The sequence below is a fragment of the Bos grunniens genome, chromosome 23, assembly GCF_055505025.1.
Source record: "Bos grunniens cultivar Pamir isolate PY7600 chromosome 23, Bosgru_T2T1.0, whole genome shotgun sequence".
Taxonomy (NCBI): domain Eukaryota; kingdom Metazoa; phylum Chordata; class Mammalia; order Artiodactyla; family Bovidae; genus Bos; species Bos grunniens.
The window spans coordinates 17,244,633-17,263,344 of NC_141187.1; the positions used below are offsets into that span (position 1 = coordinate 17,244,633).

An 18,712-nucleotide genomic window follows, 5' to 3' on the forward strand; every position below is an offset into this window, starting at 1 on the left:
GTGCAGGTTTTTTGTTTTGACACATTAAAGTTCTTAGTTTATTAGCATGGACAGTGTTCTGAAGCTTGGCCAGTCCATTATAAGTCTCTTCCCTTTGGTGGCTCAGATGGTAAAGCGTCTGTCTACAATGCGGGAGACCTGTGTTCAATCCCTGGGTCAGGAAGATTCCCTGGAGAAGGAAATGGCAACCCATTCCAGTACTCTTGCCTAGAAAATCCCATGGACGGAGGAGCCTGGTGCAGGCTACTGTCCATGGGGTCGCAAAGATTCTGACATGACTGGGCGACTTTACACTTTCACTTTCTCTATGAATTAACCCTTCAAACCTCTGAACTAGTGTAATTGAACAGGAGATCAAGTGATTCTAGATGGTTGATGCAAGTCTACCTTGCTTTATATCCAGGAAAAATAAGTGTGTGCATCAAATATTTCTAAATTAAATCATACTTTGATTGCACCGGTTGTGCTGTTTTAAAAGACAGCCCTTCTCCCTTGATTGTGCTGGTTTCATGGTTATACACTTATCTCCAAACTCATCAGGTTGTACACAGTAAATATCTATAGCGTTTATGTGTCAAACGTGCCTTTAAATAAAGTGGTTGGGAAAAGAAGAAATATCAAGACCGTCAAAAATAAAATTACAGAAGCAGCGGAAGTAATGACCCCAAACAGCCCAAAGAGCGATCCGTGTTGTATGTTAAGGGTGTGTGTGCTGCAGTGTAGATCAAGCATATGTGACTGCTTGGCCTTTACATTCAAAACAGAAACATTAAACACATCCCTTGAGGGATGGCTGGAGGATAGATTTTTTCAAGATTGTCTCTCATGTAAAGTAATAATCAGTCCTTTGGCTCTCATATAAGGGATATCTGAGACTCAAAAATCTATTATCTAAATAATAAGATATTAATTAATATTAGATTAATAATAATATATTATCCAGATTCTTAACATGACTTCCTAATTATGTTTTGCTTATGTCAACATTAAAACTCAGCCTCAGTCTCCAGCTGGCTGGCTATGACCAAGGAAGGTAGACTGGAGGCCTGTGGAACTAAGAGTTGACTTTAGGTAAACTCGGAAGAGGTTTTATGTACACATACACACATGCAGATAAGCATACCTGGAAGATTAGAGATAATCAATTTAACAAATAGTTGCTGAGCACCTATTGCAAATTGCTGTGACTATGTGGGTGATGGAGAAGGCAATGGCACCCCACTCCAGTACTTTTGCCTAGAAAATCCCATGGACAGAGGAGCCTGGTAGGCTGCAGTCTATGGGGTCGCTAGAGTCGGACACGACTGAGCAACTTCACTTTGACTTTTCACTTTCATGCATTGGAGAAGGAAATGGCAACCCACTCCAGTGTTCTTGCCTGGAGAATCCCAGGGACGGGGAAGCCTGGTGGGCTGCCGTCTATGGGGTCGCACAGAGTCGGACACGACTGAAGCGACTTAGCAGCATGTGGGTGATGGTGAGATGGTTCAGTAATAGTAATAAACCATGAGCTTTGCTCTTCCCACTGGTGGACTTGGATCTGTTCCCAAGACACTATATGTTTTTTTCAAGTATTAAATACCTTGGCATGCAGGCAGGAATGATGTCACAGTCCTCTTTGTCCACTCAACTCCCCCATGTGTAATACAGCATAGAATAGTGCCTGCTAGATTTGTAATGAATGAAAAACTTAAAATCTTCAGATTGGACACCTGAGCCTCTGGAAGCAGAATTTAAATGTCCAACACTGGCTAAACGCAGTGTTTGTAAAGGAAGAGCTGTTTTCTTTGGTACAGGACCAGAATTGCCCAAATTAAAAGTATAAAATCCCCAAAGCATGTAGAGGATCAAGGTCTCGAACAGCTATGCCCCACTTAAATCAAGTTCTGTATAAAATCCAGAATTTCAGATTTCTTCCGAACTTTGCTGTTGAGTATTAAAAAGTAAACACACCTTTTAGAATTTGGAAATTGAGATTAGCCATGCCTATAAATCAGGGTGGGCTGGATTTTGTTGGCGGTTCCTTGTGAGATAACTCGTGTATTACTGAACTGCCTGAAACGGCACTGTGACTGCTGCGGGTTAGAGACCATCAACCCTTCACATGGCTCATCCACTGCTTGGAGAAGCAGAAATGTTCAGCTTGGCCTCCAGAGTGGGGGTGGGGGCACTTATATGAGCATTAGATCTGATCAACACCCCTCTAAACCGGTCTCTAGAAACCAGCTAATGGTAAATTAGCATTGAGAAGTCACTTCAGCAGCTAAAAAAGAAGGAATGTTAAGCCAAATGAAACTCAAAAAGATAACATTTTATTTTCAGAGCAGCTGATGCAGTATCGAATCAGGTTTTCACAAATAAATATGACAGTGTCTATTTGGTTACATCTCTGATGAATGCCTATCTATAAGAACTGTAATAAATTTCTGAGAAGGCTAATGGCTGGAAACTTTTAAGTAAAATTCTCCTGGCTTTCTGAAAAATAGTATTGTGGCAATTTAAAAAAAAATGCTCATCACTCAGGGGGAACCAACCTAGAATGCCCTAGTTGTTTTTGTATTTTAAGGAATGCAACTTTTGAGGACAAGTCTATAAAACATCTTTATTTATTTGTTACATATGATGTTTAAATATAACTTTGCTTTCAAGCTTCAAACTTTTTTGTTAAACCCCTGGGAAAATAAGACTTTTGGTTCACCTTAACAAAAACTGACCTAGGAAGAAACATTTTTAGCAAAATGTATTATAAAATTCACTAGAAAATACTGTCCTCTTTTTTTGCCAAAATGTTACATAAAATCCTTATTAAAAATACACACGTTACAAAAGAAAAAGGTATGAATATGCTATACATAGTGCTTTTGATATGGACCAAGGGACCTGCATTCCCGGGGAAAATACAGTGAAGCACATTAGATATTATGATGTCAACTAAAAATAGTGCAAACCGGAATAAATTACATCCTAACATGGCAAGGCATGCAAAACATTTCCTGCGAATAGAACACAATGAAGCCAGAACAGGAAGCAATCACAACCACCATTTAAAAATGTTTTCGTTTTTATTACATTAATTTTTTTCAAAAATACTTTTCTTTACAATAGAACTCCTAGAAAATATTTACAACCTTCCTCTAATAAAATAGAACAGCAGTTAAATATATTTGAAAATAAGATGGGTTTTTCCATAAAATATATCTTTTAACTTTTTATATACAAGCTTTCTCAAAGAGGTCTAAATTCACTAATGAAAAACTATCTGATAGTAAACAGTAACGGGTTGAAGACATAAACCATCGGGAAGAAAAGTTCTTTGGGGTAAGGAGAGATGGGGGTGGGGAACTAAAACACAACACGTACATGCAGGCAGAATCATTTCAGAAAAAAAAATAAGTGCAATATTGTACTATGAAGTCAATCCTCTACGCTAATACTGTGAAGAAAAAAACTAATTCAGCAAAGTGAACTGTCTCGTCAAGGAGGAGTTCTTTGGTTATTTCAAGTCAAAAATGCTTAAGGTATACTGCATGGAAAGTCAAAACTAAATTGTGCATTATATTTTTGCCTTGGCAACTCAGTTTATTTTAATGTTTTAAACTGGAACAGCCGGGCAAATCTCCAAGCAGAATGCATACATTTGCTTTATAAACATTTTTCCTGGGTGTCTGCTCCTTTGCCAGATAAACTTTCAGAGATCCACAGAACCCTTCCAGAACCCTCTCATATACCCACGTGTGGAGGGAAGTAGTCACTGGGCAGATGGGATCAGCTGGTATTACACTTAGTACGGTTCTCAAATAGCTCTGCCACAAAGCTGATGCCCTGCCCAGGCAGTTCTGAACTCAAACACAGAATAACTTGTCAGAAATGGCAGCAAATGACACGTTATTTCCCTCCCTAAAAAAAAAAGGTAAAGGAAACTTGCAAGACCTCTTTTTTTCTGAGAACAGAAATGATGGCATGAAAGGAACCATTGTATTGATCTTCTGTCCATGGCTTTCCTGAGATTCAGAGGACACTGCCTGCGTGGGGCCGCTGTGGGTCATGGCTGCCCGCTAAACGCTTTTGCAGAGACAACGTAAACGATGCTTTGTTCCTATCCTCATCCTTCCACTGACATCCTCCTTCACGTCAAGCTAGTTACTGTGTCAGCAAAGTGCCCTGCAGGGTTGCCACGCCTACAGGAGCTGGGGCATCAGCCTACCTGGGGTGGGGGAAGGCCGGAAAGCCCCCTGCTCAGAAGTCACCAGCCAGACGCGTCAGCTCTGAGCTGGGACCGCATTCCAGTCTGAAGGCGTGCACTCGTTTGCCCTGACGGAGGCCAGAGAGCAGTCTGACTCAGCTCAAAAGCCTGAGCTGAAAGCCATTTTTGAAGGATTACAGGTTTAATACCGTCAAGTACAAACAGCAGCCCTGCCGGCAGGGACAGGAGGCAGAGCAGAGTTATGTCGCTTGGAGAATTCTAGAAGAGCTTTGGTAAATGACTTTAATGAAAAACTCACTGTTTGAATGCAAACAATGGAGCCAAAGGGGCATCTGAAACTGTTTTTGTTGGCCTTTAATGCTATTTCCCTTGTATTCACCATCAGATTTGCTAGAAAACCCAGAGTTAGGAAAACTCAGAGTTAGCGTCAAAGTAAACTTCGGTCCTGCACAGATGCGTAGCAGCAGAATCCCAGTGAATCAGGTTTCATAGTGCTTCCAAGTGGCACAGAGTAACTTGGAACCCCACAGACCGTTAACAGTGTGGCAAAAAGGAACGGGCTCTTCTGAGCTAGTTTTTGGGCAAAAGAAGACTGCTTGGCATTCTAGATACTTTAATCTGTGCTCCTTGACTATCTTCCCCTAAAAACAACCCTGGCAACTTAATAGTTGGGGTTATTTTCCTCTAGACGGACTTGCAGTCAGTCAGCTCAGGCCAAAGTATGCCTCTGCCAATTGGTGAATTGGAGTCAACCGGTCCTCAGGGAACTGGGAAGAGGACACGCTTGCTCTATGAACCACCTTCTCAGTAAACCACTGTCCGGGAGGGAAAGCCTGAAATGATACAGTACTCAGTTTTTAGAGCCAGGCTGAGTGATGGGCAGGGCAGGCAGAAAAATTATTTTTACATTTGGTCAACTCTTCCAATGATGTGTATGCTGGAAGAAAGCCGTGGAACACAAGGCTGACTTTGCTCACTGGAAAGCTACTTCCTAGCAGGGTCTCCCAGCAAAGATGCCAAGTTCACTGCCAACTGTGGAATGAGGTCAACACAAAAATGACTGTTGGTGGGGAAGGATGGTCCAAGACCCCAGCAGAAAGAAAGCAGCCTGCTTTACACACACACAAACACACACACACACACTCGCTCACTCACGCAAGCTTTGGGACAGAAGGCAACCAGGATGGTTGGCATCTAAAAAGCAAAAGAACATGAATGTCAAGTTCATTCCCAGCCAGGAATGAGTTCTTGGGAATGTAGCCTAGCCCAGATGAAACACATCTTAAAGTAGAATTGTGCCAATTATTTATTCCCCCCAACCGCCCATAAAAACAATTGTTTTTAAATAAAAGGAAAAGAAAAAACCGATTTGTTTCTAAACCTGGAAAAAAAAAAGACCACTTTTTAAACAGGTAGTTTAAAATGATTACAAAACAAGCGGGCAGTCCCAGTGTCCTGATGAAGGAGGCTGGAGGCTGTGGGTTTTCGCTGTCTCAAAGAGACACGCGGGGCCTTTAGAGTTCCGTGTCACCCTGAAGCAAAACTGAAGCCTGATCATCCAGGAGGAGACCGGTGTCCACAACCTCGGCCTCTGCCATGACGCCTCCTAGCTGCTGGACGACGTCGTCGTCGAGGAGGTCCACGTCCTTGATGGGTTTGATCAGACTCAGCTGGTCCAGGGGCAGCAGCCCCTGCGGCCCCACCGGCCCCGTAGTCCTCTCGATTGTGGCTGCCATCTCGGCCGCGAACGCCGCCTTCTGCGCTTTCTGCCTCTGCTGTTCCTCCTGCTGTCTGTGAGTTTTCATGTGTGCATTTCGGCTTTTGATCTTGAAGAAGACTCTATAAAAATGAGAAAAAGAAGCATGAGACATTTAGAGCATCAGAGTTCTTGGAAATCCAAGGGGTCCTAAGGGAACAGTGGGTGTGTGGTCTGATGCCTGCTTTGGGGTGGTGTGACAGTGTTCTGGTCTCCTTAGCTCCCAAGACCTCCTCCCCCAGTGACGTGTCACCTCTCTTCTCTCCAAGGGAAGAAGATGGGGACAGGAACACATTTATGTGTGTTGGGCTTTCTCCCTGTGACAATGGAGGATGAATTCTCAAAGCTTTCCTGTCCATCTGTGGCCTGGGCCCACGCCCCTTTCCCTCCTTCTCTTCCCTCTTTCTATCTCCATTGCTAAGTAAGCCCTCTCAACCAACTGAGAATCCCCAAATCATGCAGCCCAGCTCCGCTGGTTCCCACCATAAAACCACCCCTCCCCTGCCTCTGGCCTCCAATCCTGTTCTTCCTGTCAAAATTCCAGGGGGTCTCTGCAGACACGGACTGCTCGTCCGTCCTCCACACTCTCCAAGTGGAGCACCGTCCCCTGTGTTCAGCCCGAGTGCTCGAGATCGCTCGCTAGTAATTGTGTGGCCAAATCCAACAGCCCCACCTCGGTCTTCACTGTACTTGACTTCTGCACCGAGCAGTCCTCTTTACCCAAGATCCCTTCTTGTTTTGGCCATCATATATCACAGTTGGCTCCTGTTAGCTTTCGAATGAGACAGTGGTTCTCAGCTGAGGGTGGGTCTGCCTCCCAGGGAGTAACGTCTGGAGATATTTCTAATGGTCACAGTTGGATGGTGCTGGCACTTCTGGCTTTGAGTGGGGTAGAGGCCAGGGATGTCACTAAACATTCTACCATATTGAGGGCAGGCCCTCTACCCCAAACAAGGAATCGTCAGACCCAGGTTGAGAAATCCTGGGACGAGGGGTCTGCCAACCACGGTCAGTGGCCAAATCCCATACGCTGCCTGCTTTTGTAAATAAAGTTTTCTGGGAATACAGCCATGTCTCTCTGTTTATGTATCGTCTATGGCTATTTCTGCACTAAAATGGCAGAGCTGAGTAGCTGTGACAGAGACAGAATGGCCTGCAAAGCCTAAAATATTTCTCTCTGGACCTTTTCCAGAGAACATTTGTCCAGAGGTGAGGCTGCCTGTTTTAGGGGAGGGTGGGTAGCATAAATATTCATTCCTGAGCTCATAAAGGAAAAAAAGACCTGATTTGTAAGACCTGTGTCTTAGAACAGAGTTGATGAATCACCACATGACACTGAAAACTGTCTAATGTGATGAACATAATTTCAGCAGCTAAAAGAAGCATTCTGCAAACATTTGCCTGATGTTATTCTTAGTGTGGAAAACCATAAAAAATATTTTTATTTTCCATAAAATCTTAACTGGAGTTATGCTTGAAAAAGATCCCAAGCAACATAAAAACAGGACAAGAAAACAGCGAAAGTCACTGAAAGAGCCGGAAACACTTAGTTCTGGTCGTTCTGTCCTTTGCTGCCACCTAGTGGAGTAAGGCGTTGCTGCCTGTCTGGGGGAAGTGAGCAGAGGGTGCTGGTTCCCTGCAGAAGACACTGGTGTGACCCTCTTGTCTGCCTCTCTCTTCCACCCCAGGGCAAGTAGATGGAAGTCAGACTAAGGAGGTTTCATTGTTCCAAGTAAATAAGGCTGATGGTCAATCCAGGGGCTCCCTTATTTCTTGGTGACATGAAGATGGCATCATGCCCTGGCTCTGGAGGACATCAGAGCCCCGAGGAGGGGGCCCATCCTAAATGTCTCCCCATCTCTGCAGGAAGAGAGCTGCTGGTTCCAACTCACCTCGCAGGTGCCACTGACCTAAGGCTAAGAGTACGTACTGGGCTGAGGAATAAATTAATACATGTAAACATCCTTTCAAACAATGCCAGGCAAGCACTGAGTAACTGATAAATGGAAGCAAAATGCCTGAAATATTCCATGAGGATGAATATTATAAACAGAGGTCCTCGGTGGCCTCACTCATATAACCAAGGATGTTCCCTTGGTAGAGTTCTGGCAGCTACCTGGTGGGTACCTCTCCAGGTAACCCTGTGTGTCTGCAGCATTGCAGGTTACAGGAAGAGCAACTTGGTAAGGCTCCTAAAGGAAGTCACTTGTGACAACCCCTCTTAGCAGACTCACTGAGAAATAAACTGGAATTCTATACCGGATGCTGTGGGAGGGGACTGTGTGTATCTTACCAGTGATAAATAAGCAAACAAAGCAAACCCATGGGATGGAACAGTGGTCAGACACCCAGGCTCTGTATCTGAACACTGACGGCTTCAAATCTCCGTTCTGCTCTTTCTGGGGGTGTGACCTGGGGCACATCAATTTAATTAATGTTCAGTCCTTATTTGTAAACCAAGGATAAAATAGTATCTGCATCACATGGAGTTTTTGTGTGGGGATTAGAAGAGCTCAGGCACATAAAGTATGTGACAAAATCAAGTGCTCAGTAAAGGTTAGCTGTTATTACTGCCCATTGTCAGTTTCGCCCTTTTCACTGTTTTAAATTATACTTAAAAGGGCAGAGATGACAAATAGGTTTTCTCTCATGGATCAAGTCTGATCAACTGGTTGTGCCTGCTTGAAGCATGAGGATTTAAAGGACTGAAAAGCATTGGAGTCTTAACTTAATACAGTAGCAAAGAGCGTAGCAATTGATTAGTGATGTCTGCCCCGGGTGCAGGAGTCATCAGTGGTGCTAGAAAAGCCATTTCTGCTACAGAGAGTTCCTGACTAGATGTTTTAGAGCCATTCTCAAATCACTGGGCAGGGATGCAAAGAGAGCAGTCCTGGTGAATATGGTTTCGGTGTGAAGGGAAGAGGTGGGAATCAGTCCCATCCATCATTTCTGGAAAAGAGTGAAGTTCTGTCACTAGAGATCTGCTCTCTGATGATGTCCATCCTTATTAGAGTTTCAGTTCAGTTCAGTTCAGTTGCTCAGTCGTGTCCGACTCTTTGCGACCCCATGAATCGCAGCACGCCAGGCCTCCCTGTCCATCACCAACTCCCGGAGTTCACTCAAACTCACTTCCATTGAGTCGGTGATGCCATCCAGCCATCTCATCCTCTGTCGTCCCCTTCTCCTCCCGCCCCCAGTCCCTCCCAGCATCAGAGTCTTTTCCAATGAGTCAACTCTTCTCATGAGGTGGCCAAAATACTGGAGTTTCAGCTTTAACATCATTCCTTCCAAAGAAATCCCAGGGCTGATCTCCTTTAGGATGGACTGGTTGGATCTCCTTGCAGTCCAAGGGACTCTCAAGAGTCTTCTCCAACACCACAGTTCAAAAGCATCAATTCTTCGGCGCTCAGCCTTCTTCACAGTCCAACCCTCACATCCGTACATGACCATAGGAAAAACCATAGCCTTGACTAGATGGACCTTTGTTGGCAAAGTAATGTCTCTGGTTTTCAATATGCTATCTAGGTTGGACATAACTTTCCTTCCAAGGAGTAAGCGTCTTTTAATTTCATGGCTGCAGTCACCATCTGCAGTGATTTTGGAGACCCAAAATATAAAGTCTGCCACTGTTTCCAATGTTTTCCCATCTATTTCCCATGAATTGATGGGACCAGATGCCATGATCTTCGTTTTCTGAATGTTGAGCTTTAAGCCAACTTTTTCACTCTCCTCTTTCACTTTCATCAACAGGCTTTTGAGTTCCTCTTCACTTTCTGCCATAAGGGTGGTGTCATCTGCATATCTGAGATTATTGATATTTCTCCTGGCAATCTTGATTCTAGCTTGTGTTTCTTCCAGTCCAGTGTTTCTCATGATGTACTCTGCATATAAGTAAAATAAACAGGGTGACAATATACAGCCTTGACGTACTCCTTTTCCTATTTGGAACCAGTCTGTTGTTCCATGTCCAGTTCTAACTGTTGCTTCCTGACCTGCATACAGATTTCTCAAGAGGCAGGTCAGGTGGTCTGGTATTCCCATCTCTTTCAGAATTTTCCACAGTTTATTGTGATCCACACAGTCAAAGGCTTTGGCATAGTCGATAAAGCAGAAATAGATGTTTCTCTGGAACTCTCTTGCTTTTTCCATGATCCAGCATATGTTGGCAATTTGATCTCTGGTTCCTCTGCCTTTTCTAAAACCAGCTTGAACATCAGGAAGTTCACGGTTCACGTATTGCTGAAGCCTGGCTTGGAGAATTTTGAGCATTACTTTACTAGCGTGTGAGATGAGTGCAATTGTGCGGTAGTTTGAGCATTCTTTGGCATGACCTTTCTTTGGGATCGGGATGAAAACTGACCTTTTCCAGTCCTGTGGCCACTGCTGAGTTTTCCAAATTTGCTGACATATTGAGTGCAGCACTTTCACAGCATCATCTTTCAGGATTTGAAATAGCTCAACTGGAATTCCATCACCTCCACTAGCTTTGTTCGTAGTGATGCTTTCTAAGGCCCACTTGACTTCACATTCCAGGATGTCTGGCTCTAGGTCAGTGATCACACCATTGTGATTATCTGGGTCGTGAAGATCTTTTTTGTACAGTTCTTCTGTGTATTCTTGCCACCTCTTCTTAATATCTTCTGCTTCTGTTAGGTCCATACCATTTCTGTCCTTTATCAAGCCCATCTTTGCATGAAATGTTCCCTTGGTATCTCTAATTTTCTTTTCTTTTTTTTTTTTTTAATTTTATTTTATTTTTAAACTTTACAGAGATCTCTAGTCTTCCCCATTCTGTTGTTTTCCTCTATTTCTTTGCATTGATCGCTGAGGAAGGCTTTCTTATCTCTTCTTGCTATTCTTTGGAACTCTGCATTCAGATGCTTATATCTTTCCTTTTCTCCTTTGCTTTTCGCTTCTCTTCTTTTCACAGCTACTTGTAAGGCCTCCCCAGACAGCCATTTTGCTTTTTTGCATTTCTTTTCCATGGGGATGGTCTTGATCCCTGTCTCCTGTACAATGTCACGAACCTCATTCCATAGTTCATCAGGCACTCTATCTATCAGATCTAGGCCCTTAAATCTATTTCTTATTTCTACTGTATAATCATAAGGGATTTGATTTAGGTCATACCTGAATGGTCTAGTGGTTTTCCCTACTTTCTTCAATTTCATTTAGGACATCAGAAGGACCATATTCTGAGTCAGAGACAAGGTCCACCTGCCACGATGTACCATGCCGACCCCAAGGATGGTATGAGAAAAAACTGGAGAGTCTGGGTTCTTTTTCTACCTGGAGACATTTTAGACTACCCTGGCCCAGACCCCACAGTGGCCTTATTCATCACACACTTAGATCCAGTCCCTGGCCAAATTCTACCTACTTGCCGCACTCTTTGCAGGGGAAGATGGTGGTGGGGTCTGTCTCGCCGCTGGTGGTGCTGTGGGAGGGTGAGCTCTTCACCGAGCAGTACCCACTCTGGGCACTGCCAGGCTTCTGCTTCCCAGAGGGAACAGTGCCCCGAGCTTTGGTCACCTGGTTGGTGCCACCATGGATGCGGGCGTGGCCGTTCAGTGCCTGCCGGGAGCTGAACACCTGGGGAAGAAAGGGAGTGACATGACATCTACAGTCCTGAAAAGGAAATTAGGGTTATTAGTTACTCATCGGTAGAACATGGGATACTTGAAACAGAGTCTAATGACAAGGCACAGGGGTTTTACATAAGCAAACTCTGGGCAAATGCCACAGAAAGCAGAGATCAAATACCACAACCACAAATGCTGTGCCAACAACAACAACAATCACTGTTACGACCAAAGACTGGGGGCTCAACCCAGAGCCTCCAACACACACGGAGGTCATTGGGCCATCTCCCCTCTGAATGCCTTATTTTTTCCATCTATTGAATGAGGGGGGTCTGAACCAGCTTTCCAATATTTTTTTTCAGCCAGAAACTTCCTTTCACTTTTTCCCCTTTATTTTCCCCTCCTCTTTCCTTTTTTTTTTAAACTTAAAAAATCTTATTCAAAAGCTCAAAGTTAAAAGCAGAGGTGCTCTGGCTGAAAGAGACAGCATCCCAGAACTGGGTCTATTTGCTCAGCTCTATCTATCTCCCCTAGGAATCCCTAGAAGCCTAAGAGACACGGCTCTGAAAACACTGATTAGCTGCTCTGCTCTATTCTATGTTATATCTAAGCCCCAGTCAGTAGCCCAGTGCTAAAGCCACATTTCAGACCCCCAAATTTTACTGCAGGATGATAAAAAGGGGAATGACTCAGTCTTTTGAAGTCTGCCGTAAAGCATGGTTTCCCAACCTCAGTATTGCTGACATTTTGGGCTGGATGACTGTTTGTTGTGGGGCTGTCCTTTGCATCATGGGGTGTTTAGCAGCATCCCTGGCCTCCACCCACCAGATGTCAGGAGCACCTCCCCAGATGTGACAAAAATGTCTCCCTCTGGACACTGCCAAATGTTCATGTGGAACAAGATCATTCCCCAGTGAGATTCACTGTTGTAAAGGGAAGTGATCCACCCCCTGAATTCCTAGAGCCCTGACTTCCAAATCGCTAAATGCACCAGCTAATGTGAGTACTCACTGAACCACCTGGCCACAGACAGTTGCTGTGTTAAGTTCATGAGTTCTGTTTATAGTCTTGCAGGGGAAAAAAATCTTTGGTTGATTTAGCAACCAAAACTTCCACGGTTAGGCAACGAATAAAACCAACACACTTTTTTTTCCCCCTGTTGTTTTTTTGAAGTCATGAAAAAACATTCATCCCGCTGAGCATTTTTGATTGGGTAAAGTAAAAGATGATTCCCCTCACAGTAAAGAATTTACTGTAGACCCAAACTGTGAACTGAGAAAGCAACCAATTTCTAAACAAATTCACCAAAAATACCGTCATTTAAAGTCACTTTTTGAATGGAAGTGTTCTATACAGTACGGTAATGATGGAGTGAAGCATCTAGGTCTTTAAACATCAAAGACAGAAACAAGCTAGCAATTTATGTTCTCTTCAAAGGTAATGCAAGATGTATATATCATTTTTTTTTTTACTTCTTAATTTTTTTCTTAGATGTGAATCAAGTAAATTTCAGCTTTAGAGTCTAAAATATTTGAAAGACTGCTGCTATCTTCATCTAAGTGACAGACTCAATAAACAGCATTCAATACACTCTGGAAAAGTGTGTTATCCTATGTAACACACAAGCAGAAATAAGCACTAACTTGGGGGAAACAGGGCTTCATATGAAATGAATCATATGTTCTAATTTTTTTTGCATAATACCTCTAGAACTTGCCTGTACAGTTGTGTACAGCTTTAAGAAACCTGATCTGAGAAAAGCTCAGCAACTCAGATGAGTAGGAAACCACTGGCCTGGAGAAGGAAATGGCAACCCACTTCAGTATTCTTGCCTGGAAAATTCCATGGACAGAGCTACAGCCCATGGGGTCGCACGAGTCGGACACAACTGAGTGACTTTCACTTCACAGGAGACCAGTGGATGACTGACAGTCCGAAGTTAACAATTTAAAAAATCTATTCTTCAAAATACACAGTCTTACATCAGCCAGTACAGATTCTGTAAGGCTTTAGCACTACGAATGATCAAATGGGAATTGGTTTTATTTTAGCAAGATGATGCTTCTAACGTACTTATTAATAAAAAGTACTAGGTTAAGTAATTAAACAGACACGCTTTCAGCCTGTTTACAGATTAATTTGCTTAGTAAATCTTTTTTTTTTTCCTTCCCTCAAAGAGTACAAAGATAAACTTCAGCCAAATCTTTGTAATTATGCCATAAAAGGAGACTCCTCTGGGGGCTCTCTCACGGCATTCCAATGCATGTTTCCAGAGCACGCCTGGTGCGACAGCTCAGAGGAGTCGGGAGGCACCAAGAAACAGGAAGTGTGAGTTCTGGAGGCCAAGGCCGCTGCAGAGCCTGAATCACCTGCTTCCTGAGGCCAGGAAAGGACTTGCGTCCTCTGAGCATTGGCAGTGTTTGACTCTGCTTGACTCCAGAAATATCTGTGGGCCAAACAAGTAAATGGATGAAAGAAAGAAAAGCCTGGCTACGTGGATTCTCTCTGCCCAGCTTTCACTGCTGGAAGAGCACCCTCCTTTGTAAAAGGCATCATCTCTTTAAGCCAGCTGTGCGCACGGCTCTCACCAGTCCCAGAGCCTCTGAGGACGCGGAGACACTTACCGCCCCACAGTTGGGCATTTCACAGATGAAGGAGCCCGAGGGCTGGCCCAGGGCCTGCAGGGGCGGCCCCTCTGCGGGAGCCAGGACCGGGCCCTGCGGCGGCTCCGGGGACTTGGGCAATTCACTCTCCTCTTCTCTTGTGGATTTCCTGTCTTCTTCCGGATCCTCCTCCTCCTCTACCTCTTCATCTTCTTCACTCGTCTGGTGTTAAGGGAATACAAGAGAAAGGGGGAAACCCCCCCAAATGACATTTTTAGTGATGAACAGAACCCAGGGGCCAGCAAAGAGGGCCTGGACGCTGGGGCTGTGTCGGCATCTTTGTGCATGAGGGAGTGTCTGGCAGAGGCCTCTCAGAAGGGACAAGGTTGGTCACTGGACACCTGGAATTCTGAGAGCAACCAAGTCCCCGAGGCCCACTCTGGGTCCCCTCATCACTTACTTAAAAAAAAAAAATGCTAAGGCAGACAGGAGAGATTTTTCTATGTAGAGTTTCTCTCCCTTGTTGGAGACCAGTAGAACATGACATCGACCAAAACCCAGGCAGGCTGCCCCATTTGTAGCTGCTCTGCCTTCCAAGGGAGTAAGAAGGGTTTTCAAGCAGCAATGACATCGTGGAACTCCGTTGGGCAGAGACCAAAGCCCTATCATTTTTTTTAAGCTTACTACTTATTTTGGCTGCACCTGGTCTTCATTGTGGCTCGAGGGCTCTCTAGTTGCAGGCTTGATCCCTGACCATGGATCAAACCTGGGCCCCCTGCTTTGGGAGTGTGGAGTCTCAGCCATTGGATCACCAGGGAAGTCCCCATGTTTGTTTGTTTAATTAATTTATTTTTAATTGAAGGATAAATGCTTTTCACTATTGTGTTGGTTTCCGCCATACATCAACATGAATCAGCCATAGGTATACATATGTCCCCTCCACCCATGGTTTGTTTTTAAAGGCTTTCTATCACACTTCCTTGCAAGACGCCCAAGATATTGATTTGACCTTTGGCAGGCACATGACCCATGGCATTCTGATGCGTTCCTGCTCTGTTCTTGTCAGAATATAGGATCAAAGAGTGAACCACAATGGCTCTGAAAAGGGGCAGAAATGGAAGGGGATTGGTTATTTCCTTTTACTTCTCATGTTTTTTTGTTTGCTTGTTTCTGGTCATAGGCTCTTGAAGAAATGCCTTTCCAAGGCACTCTATAAAAAAGAACAAGAAAAATATTTCTATGAATAATTATCTTCTCTGCAACTGTGTCCCCTCCGTCTACTTCAGAACAGCAACGAGATGAATTACGCAGAAGATCCTGACCATCCTTGAAGTTAACAAGACAGTTAAAGGAGCAGCCTGGAGGAGGTACTGGGTGGGCTGGGAGGGAGGGCAGGAACCCAGGCGGCCCTTTTATTGAACTGAGTGCCCTATTTTACAATCTCCATCCGCATGAGGAGGCGGGCTGAGGAGGGCTTGCTCCCAGGGCCTAGAAGGACTGAGGACCAAGGATGGGAACTCTGTGTTCCAGCAGCCTCATTTCAGCTTCTGTTTTACAGCACTTCATGGTGTATGAAGTGCTTTCACATTTGCTTTGTCATTTGATAGACTGTAAACAGTCCGCCTGTTTAACAAATGAGGAAACAACATGGGGGTGGCCACTGCCTCCCTCCCTGATGGGTCACTGGTTTCTGCTGGGCTCTCTGCACGCCCACTGCTTGAAGCATGTGGGCTCCAGTTTGGTTTACCCTGGACAGTGATGTAATGCTGGTTGAGCCTATGAGTCTTAGAACCCGGAAGCCAGAACTCCTGGGATCCAGAAACCACCAGCTTTCTTTTTCCAGTCTGGATTGGAGATGGGAGTGAAAGACAATCCCAGTAATATGGGCATTTAGCACACTCCTCACTCTTTCAGTTTTAGCCTTATTTAATATGGTATATGGGGCTTCCCTGGTGGCTCAGACGGTAAAGCATCTGCCTACGGTGTGAGAGACCCAGGTTCAATCCCTGAGTCGGGAAGACCCCCTGAAGGGAATGGCTACCTACTCCAGTATTCTTGCCTGGAGAATTCTATGGACAGAGGAGCCTGGCAGGCTACAGTCCATGGGGTTGCAAAAAGCTGGACATGACTGAGCAACTAATACTCATTCACTCACAGTATGCTATATATGCCTATTTGAGACTATGTATTAATAGGGTGTACTTAAGAAATTATCCCAGTTTCCAGTGGTTAATTAGGATTACTCAGTAATGATTACATTTGCTGAAAGACTTCAATGAATTCAGATATAGGCTTAATTTATTTTACAGAGTGATTTGTGATATAAACTTATAGTCTCTTACCAGTTTAGAACAGACAGGTTGATTTCACTTAAATGGCCTTAGTCTCGTATGAATCCACCACCTTCCAATCTCAAGAATTTTAGGTAAAACCATGTTATGTCAAACCCCACCGGTTCACTCCATTCCTTTACAGAACTGGAACTTTGTGGTGTCAAGTATCAGGTTATTAAGCAGACCAGGGCCTACAGCTCACCATTTAAAGTAAATTACACAGTAACTTTCAATGACAATGGCATTTATTTCATGGCAGTTGTTATAATTACAATTTTCTCACTGTGCCATTGTTTGGGCTTAAAAGCTCTTAGAAAAAAAGTTCCATAGAGCCATTAAATTACAGACTAAATTATACTGTCCTGTGATTATATACGTCTCAGGAATGCAGACAGGTTTTAATTCAAATGGCAATCTATGCATGTTCACAAAATGATTTATCACCAAGCCAAAGGGCTCACCAAGGTGACTAACAGATGCAAAGACGGGATGAAACCCTAACATGTAGGACTCTGTATCTACAAGTTGGCCATTTCCTGATGTACTGTGAAAAGGAAACATTTGGTAATATTCCAAACCTGGTGGAAAGGCAGGCAAATACAGGGCTGGGAGATGGTTCTATATGATACAAGGTGCTCAAAACTTTGAGAGTCCAAGTAAGAATTTGTTGAGGAGGAGGAGATTTTTATTTCTCAGGCCTGCAAATGGCATTTATATTATGAGAAATTTACAAGTTAAAACACAGATGCTCAATAATCCAAATTTCAATGACACAAATTTGAGTGTTACAGTCACCAATGAAAGATGTTGGTGATGATAACACACTGAAGGCCTGCTTTGGATCAGGGACTACACACACACACACACCCACCCACACACAGCTAGTTCTCACAAAATCTCTGCATATTTTTTTTCTTCTTGTTTATTTTTTCCCTTTGTTTTTTTTTTGGGGGGGGGTGGGCAATGACATGCAGCTTGCAGGATCTTAGTTCTCTGACCAGGGACTGAACCTGGGCCCTCAGCATTTTGGCAGTGAAAACATGGAATTTTAACCACTGGACCGCCAGGGAATCCCCTACAAGTTTTTATTTTTTAAACAAATAAGAAATTTGCCAGAGAACTGATTTTCCCAAGAGCACACAGCTGGTAAAGAAGCTGAATTGAGATTTAAATCCTGCACTGTCTGATTGTAAAATCTCAGCCTCTGCTCCTCGCCTGCCTGCACATGTCCATAGACGCACATCTGTCCATCTGGGCATGGCTTAGATTTTCAGCTCAAACACAGAGCTTTTAAACCTCTCAAAACCATTAAAGCCAGCTGCTTTTCTGTGTCAAAGGGAAGAGGGATGTTTCCCAGGCCCCTTGTCAGGGGACCCCGCTGCAGGTGACTCAGGCCGGGGACCTGGGGGAGCTGTGCTCTTGGTGCCCTGACTGCTGTCTTCCGAAGTCAGTTACATTTCTCAGCTGGTTTCTTGAATTGCGCTGAATTTTGCTCCTAGTCAGACCCACGGATTCACCCTGAGTGGGGGCAGGAGCCTGGGCAGGAGACAGGACGGTGTGATCAGCACTTCCCTCCCACCTCCGCAGCAGAGCACACCTTGGCCCCCTCTTCTGCCCAAAAGGGTGGGAGAGGAAGGCTTGTGATGGTCTCAGGCCAGAAGTCAAGTCACCTACAAGGTGAGCGATGTGCTATGCTGACCCCCTGGCCCCTCAAGAGCAGTCACTCCCCATCCTTCTTCATCACCCTTCTCCCCGGGGAAGTCCCTGAGCTCCGGACTGTGCTCCATCCAGGGGGAATAGTCATCTGTCCCTTTAATAAATTACTGAGCACACATGGTCAGGAGAGCTACCCAGGTAGGCCCTGAGGACTGAGAGAAGGACGCCCTCCTAGGACGGTGCTTCCTACAGCCTCTCTGTCCTTGCCGGGTCCTGGTTTTTATCTCCACTTGGCAAACTATCCTCAGAAGGTGGACTGTGGGACTTCCCTGGTGGTCCAGTGGCTAAGAATCTGCCTGCCAATGCAGGGGACATGGCTTCGAGCCCTGATCTGGGACGATTTCACAGGCTGCAGAGCAACTAAGTCCGTGTGCCATAACTACTGAGCCCACACGCTCCAGGGCCCATGTTCTGCAACAAGAGAAGCCACTGCAATGAGAAGCCTGGGCATCACAACTAGAGTAGGCCCAGCTTGCCGCAACTACAGAAAGCCTGAGTGAGGCAGCAAAGACCCAGCA

General features: G+C 44.6%; 1 protein-coding gene and 1 long non-coding RNA gene across 29 annotated transcripts in view; one reads left to right on the plus strand and one right to left on the minus strand.

Annotated features, from left to right (window-relative positions):
- Nucleotides 1-2,588: 2,588 nt before the first annotated feature.
- Nucleotides 2,589-18,712, minus strand: part of TRERF1 (transcriptional regulating factor 1) — a 318,184-nt gene continuing 302,060 nt past the window's right edge. For 21 of the 28 annotated variants that reach the window (XM_086371663.1, XM_086371662.1, XM_086371667.1 and 18 more), the window contains 3 exons: nt 14,167-14,367; nt 11,341-11,588; nt 2,589-6,043 (listed from right to left, as the gene is read on the minus strand). In XM_086371663.1, coding sequence (XP_086227789.1) covers nt 5,719-6,043; nt 11,341-11,588; nt 14,167-14,367 — 774 coding nt within the window. In that variant the 3' untranslated portion in view covers nt 2,589-5,718. The remainder of the gene's footprint in view (nt 6,044-11,340; nt 11,589-14,166; nt 14,368-18,712) is intronic. The other 7 variants (XM_086371679.1, XM_086371674.1, XM_086371686.1 and 4 more) reach the window with 1 other exon arrangement.
- Nucleotides 14,362-15,469, plus strand: LOC147346801 (uncharacterized). The gene is made up of 2 exons (XR_015153197.1): nt 14,362-14,530; nt 15,326-15,469. It is a non-coding gene; the product is annotated as an uncharacterized LOC147346801 (long non-coding RNA).